Raw genomic sequence first — 6000 nt, forward strand, 5'->3', positions numbered from 1 at the left:
CGGACCCTTATGGCACAGGCATGGATGGGCAGACCAATTAAAAAGAGTAGTGAGTTTAGAAATAGGCTTATGTCTGTATTGCAAATTATTATATGATAAAGGCAGGAGAGCTTAGATTGTCTAGTAAAGAGTTTTCAGCAAATGACATTGAGAAAGAATGTAACAAAACAGCAATACATATATATCATACATAGCCTTTACAGTGGATGGGATTCAGAAGGCTTGAATATCCAAACATGAAAGGTAAAGCTGTACAATAGATCAGTTTCTAGATGAGAGGAATGAGAATGAAAACTTAAGAAGCCTCATGACTATAATCACCTGAATATTAAAATTTGGAAACAATAATTCAAAGGGCTGTCAATAATGTGTAAATGCTTATGCACAGGTGCTGAAAGTAGAAGCTGTTGTAATTCTGGAAGGAACTCATTCAGTGTTTTAAAGTAGGTTTTTGTATGCCCTGTTGTTCTTTAAGTCAATTATTTGGGAAAATGTATGAGGTCAATGATCTGTGGATCCAATGAAGTCCCAAAAAGGTTTCTCATAGAAATGAACAAACTGATTTTAAAATGTGCATGGAAATGCAAAAGACATAAAATAGCCAATTTACAATCATGAAAAAAGAACATTAAGAAGTTCCACACTACTTGCTTTCAAGATTTGCTATAAAGCCCCAGTAATAAATAATGTTTGTTACTTGCAAAAAGATAGCAGACTCTATTACCATAAAGGGGAATAGACTAGAAAAATATTAATACTTATAAGGCCAACTGGTTTTTTGTAAGGTACCAAAGCAATTCAAAGAGGGAAAGGATAACCTTTCAATAAATGATACTGAACAACCAGATAACTATATGGGGAAAAAGTGAACCTACATGGGAAAACAACTCCTCTTTATCACACCATACCAAAAAAAAAAAAAAAAAAAAAAAAAAAAAAGAATCTAAGATGACTTATAAACATAAGTGTAGAAACTAAAATTATAAAACATCTTAAAGAAAATATAGTAAGGTATCTCCATAAACCTGTAATAGGCAAAGAATTCTTTGCATAAACCAATAATGAAAAAAGATAAAAACAAATTGAACTTCATTTAAAAGCACCATTCAGAAAGTTAAGTCAAAACACATAGAAAAAAAGTTCATATCCTTCCTCTCTTTTATAAACACATGAAAAATTTTAAATATCACTAATTAGGGAAATAATTAAAGCCTTTATGTGATACACTGTATGCCTATAGAGTATTTAAAATAAAAATTACTGTAATTTTTAAGTGCTGACTAGTATGCAGAGCAACTGCTTCCTCTAGTCATTGCTGAGGAGAATTGTATAGCGACTCTCAAAAAAATCTTGTCATTTTCCTATAAACATATGTTAATATGAAGTAACAACAGCTACTGATAATTTTTTCTAGAAAAGTGAACATTCATCTAAAAAATGTACAGTAATGTTCTTAGCAATTTTATTTGTAATAACCAAAAACTTAACACAACCAAATTCCCCTTCAGTGGGTGAAAGGATAAACAAATGGTGGTACATACATATAATAGTGTTATGGTTTGGTTACGAGGTATCTCCCAAAAGTTCCTACGTTAATGCAGGCGATGAAATTATTAAATTATGAGAAATGTAACCTAATCAGTGGATTAATCCATTTGATGGATTAATAATGTGCAAGGACTATAATACAAGTTGAAAACTGTGGCTAGGTGGGGTGTAACTAAAGGATGTGTAGGTCCTTTTAGGTTTTATATTTTGTCCCTGGCATCTCACATTCTTCCTCCCTCTGCTTCCTGGCTGTCATGAACTGAGTAGCTTTCCTTTACCACGCCCTTCTGTTATGTTGTTCTGCTTCACCTCTGGCCCACAGCAGTGTAGTCTAGTTGGCAATGCATGGACTTGTATCTTTGAAACAGTGAACCCAAAGTAAACTTCCCCCACTAAGTTGTTCTTGTTAGGTATTTTGACTGACACAAATGGATGTGCATTAAAAAATAAATAAAAAACACCAGGCATGGTGGCTCATACCTGTAATTCCAGCAGCTCTGGAGGCTACAGCAGGAGGATCTTAAGTTCAAAGCCGGCCTCAGCAAAAGTGAGGTGCTAAAGCAACTCAGTGAGACTCTGTTGCTAAATAAAATACAAACTAGGGCTGGAGTGTGGCACAGTAGTTGAGTGCCCCTGATTTAAGTCCTTGGTAAGAAAGAAAGAGAGAGTAAGAACAGTAATCAAAAAAACACTTTTGATACTTAGAAAGATATCTATGGATCTTAAGAACATTATGTTGAATGAAAAAAGCCAATTTCAGAAGATTATATATTTTATGATATTACTCACATAACATTCTCAGAATCATAGTGGTGCAACAGCACAAAAGTGCAAGTGGTTAGGCTAGGGAGAGGGTATATCTGAATAGGACAGTAAGAAAGTTTCTTGGGGAAAACGGAAGAGTCCTGTGTGCTACTGGTAGTTACATGAGTCTATGCAGGATGTAAAAACTGGTGAAGTCCTAATAAGGTCTGTAGTTTAGTAATAATATTACTCCAATGTCAATGACCTGGCTTGTTGAAACCAAAGTTAATTGTATTTTGGTTATGTAAACTGTTGTCATTGGGTAAGCCTAATGTAGTATGCACAGGAAATATTAAGTATAACTTTTTGCAATTTATATGGGAGTTTTACATTAAAAATTTTTATTCTAAAAATTTTGAAAACAATTGAATTTCATATTTAAGATTTGTGAATTTCAATGCATATAAATCACATCTGTATATTTTTAAAACATTTAAAGTATCTTTCCTATTCACATAATTATATAACAAGACCTCTGGCTTAAAAGGAGTTAGTGCAATGATGATGAAGGGTATTATGAACAGAGGGATATGTATAACTAAGCTCCAGCAACTAAAATAATATTTTTATATTTTGTATTTGTATTAATTCTTTTTTAATTACACAGAATATTAGGTTTCATTTTGACATAATTTTAAAAGCATGGAATATAATTTGCTCTAATTCAGTCCCCAGTACTTCTCTTTTCCCTCTCCACCTCCCTCCCCTATTCCCTTCACTCCACTCTACTAATCTTTCTGCTATTTACTTATATCATCTTTTAAATTAATGCCTTGTGGATATACATGAAGATGATATTCCTGTGTTATATTCATATATGTACATAGGAAAGTTAGGTCAGATTCAAACACTGTTCTTCCCTTTTCCCCTCTCTCTTTCCTCCCCCTCAAAATCCTTATTCTACTCCACGGATCTCTCATCTATTTTGATGGAAACTTCCCCGTTTTTCTTAAAAAGATTTTTCAATCATTCATATGTCTAGGAATAGCAAGAATAATGATGTCATAGCAATATAATTTTCCCACAATTTATAAATCATTTAAGTAGCTAAAATGAATGCAATAACATGGACATGTTCTGAGAAACTCACCATTGGTTCATGTAATCATTGTGCACATCATATAGGGTACTTACACAAACCTCAGTGGCATAGGTCAATCACTTAAACTGGTTTCTTGATATAAGCAAGAGACACAGTAAGCAAGACATGCCTGAGGCTTCTGTTGGCATAACACAGCAAACTATTTCACAGTAAGCTTTTGTTATGATAGAATTTCACTCAAAACTGATAAAAAATATTATATATTAATATATAAACCAGTAAATACTCCAGCTTTTTATTTTTATTATAAGATATATATATATAGAGAGAGAGATAGATATAGATATATAAAATTGCATGAGCATACTTTTATGCAACTGACAGTGCAGGTTTGTTTACACAGGCATCACCACAAACACATGAGTAATGTGTTGCATCAGGAGACTACAATGACTAAGATGCCACTAGGTAATAGGATTTATTCAGCTCCAATATAATCTTATGGGACCATGGTCACGTATGTGGGCATTGTTAACTAACATTATTATGTGACTGTACTCCAAAACCTTTTCAATACATATATGTAGAAAAACTACCAGGTAGCTTAAAAGGGTACTTCATCTTTATAACACTTGATTTTTCTTTAAAAATATCTAGGTAATAAGTACATAGGTATTTGTTTTCAAAGTATGCTGTTAGCATGTCTTAACTTCCAAAAGTACACAGTTTTTAAATAAATATTTAATAACATTGTGTTTAAAAAAACAGAAGAAGGAACTCCTAGTTTTAATTAAATGAAAGAGAATCTTCATTTTGTATTTAAGATATCAAGGATAGAGGTGAAATTAAATCCAAATACTTAGAAAGTCACCTTCCAGAATTTACTTCCTTTATGCCAATGTGACATAAAAGGGGGGATTACAAAACCTTGTATGTAGGCTATAAAAGAGAAATGCTCAAAAACAAAGATTTAGAAAAATTTTGCAAAATTGCTGTTTAACATATATTTGCCATTAAATTTCATATTAGAAAATTCTTATCTGAATTAAAATGAATCTGTTAATTAACTCAATTTAGCCATTCCACAGTGTGTTCCTATTCCAAACATCATGATGTATAAAATAAATATATACAACTTTGGACAATTAAAAAATAAATTAGAGGAAGATAAATTCATTGATTCATTCATTCATTCATATGCGTGAGTGTGGGAACAAGGTGAGAAGAGGAATGTATAGATGGGCAAAAATCTGAATTTGAAGGAGGATGATTTTTTAGATCCCGAGTCCTTCAGTCTTTGTAGCTCATCAAATGTACATAGTTTTTTAGCGACAGTAGTGGTTTCATGTCTTTGTTTTGCTGTACTTAAATTTCCTCACATCAAACATTTAAGACAACACATTGGCACAGGACTTCAAGCACACTGTGGTTTGGGTTAAATCCCAGCCACTTAGAGGCAGCTTTACTTTCCATAATGACATTTTCTCCCACTTCAGAACTGAATCCTGATAAATCCTCACTTCATGATAGATATTCTGTAAAACAAGATTTTATAGGTGAGAAGCAATTCTTTTGACTCTTAGGTTTAATCTAAGATAGTTTTTTAAAAGTGCAAAGGCAATTTAGATGAAATGAATTGTCTAATTTTTATATCCTTAGTATACCTTGGCATTTCAATACACTTAGCATTATCTCCAAATTAAGCTTAATGTGTAATATTTTTGTATTAAAATTAATATTTTTGTAATGAAAAGGTGGGTATCATCTATGACTTTGTAGTACACAAATATGGAATGAAAGGCATATTCTGTGAATAAAAGTAATACTCATGTGATAAAATAAAAATATCGCAGAAAATAATCTAGTATGACATTTCTACCATTTAATTAAGAATTAAATAATATACTTGGTAAGTAAGTGATGTTAAGCTGTTTAAAGTTTCACCAGCTGCTTTTAAGATTGATTTTCATCAAAATTACTATACTAAAATGTTTTCTTTTGCTGTACAGACTCAAATAGCAAACCTCAATTTTAAAATCGGCTCTTATTTGCAAAAAAATGCTTTGACATAGTGCATTTGTTCTGCCTGGGCAGCAATAAAGGATTGTGGTATCATTTTGAAGAAGGTTGTTTGACAGAGCCTGTTTGTTTATTTGGGGTAATGTGAGCTGCATTCAGAAAATGCCATATTTTGTTTCATGATTGTATACATTCTCTCCCATTGCTCCCAGGCAAGACTTGTAAGCAGAGAAGACACGGATTTAGACCTTTTTTCCATGACCAGTGGAAGTGCTTTGTCTGTGAACAGAGAAAAAAAAAATCAGGCACACAGATACTCAGCGGGATCTTCAAGTAAGTTGTGGTTTCCTTCAGAATTAATTTAGAAATCACAAATGAATTGATGGAACTTAATGCCAACAAGCATTCTTTTACAGATAGGGGGTAGAATGCCAGCAACCAGAGCTGCCCTAGAATGTGTATTTGAATTTTCTTTCTTTCTTTCTTTAAATGTCTCCTTGCGTATAAACAAAATTAAATTATTTCTAAAATTTACAGCATCAGTTTTTATTTAATTATACTATGTGATTCAATGCCCTCTGCTCCCC

General features: G+C 32.4%; 1 protein-coding gene across 1 annotated transcript in view; it reads left to right on the top strand.

Moving 5' to 3' along the window:
• The window catches only part of LRRIQ1 (leucine rich repeats and IQ motif containing 1), a gene marked incomplete at both ends in the record, with an annotated part of 179846 nt that extends 174068 nt beyond the window's left edge, over nt 1–5778 (top strand). Inside the window, one exon of the mRNA XM_081311448.1 lies at nt 5626–5778. Coding sequence (XP_081167574.1) covers nt 5626–5778 — 153 coding nt within the window. The remainder of the gene's footprint in view (nt 1–5625) is intronic.
• Nucleotides 5779–6000: the final 222 nt, after the last annotated feature.

Source organism: Spermophilus citellus (genome assembly GCF_964194105.1).
Source record: "Spermophilus citellus genome assembly, chromosome: 10".
Taxonomy (NCBI): domain Eukaryota; kingdom Metazoa; phylum Chordata; class Mammalia; order Rodentia; family Sciuridae; genus Spermophilus; species Spermophilus citellus.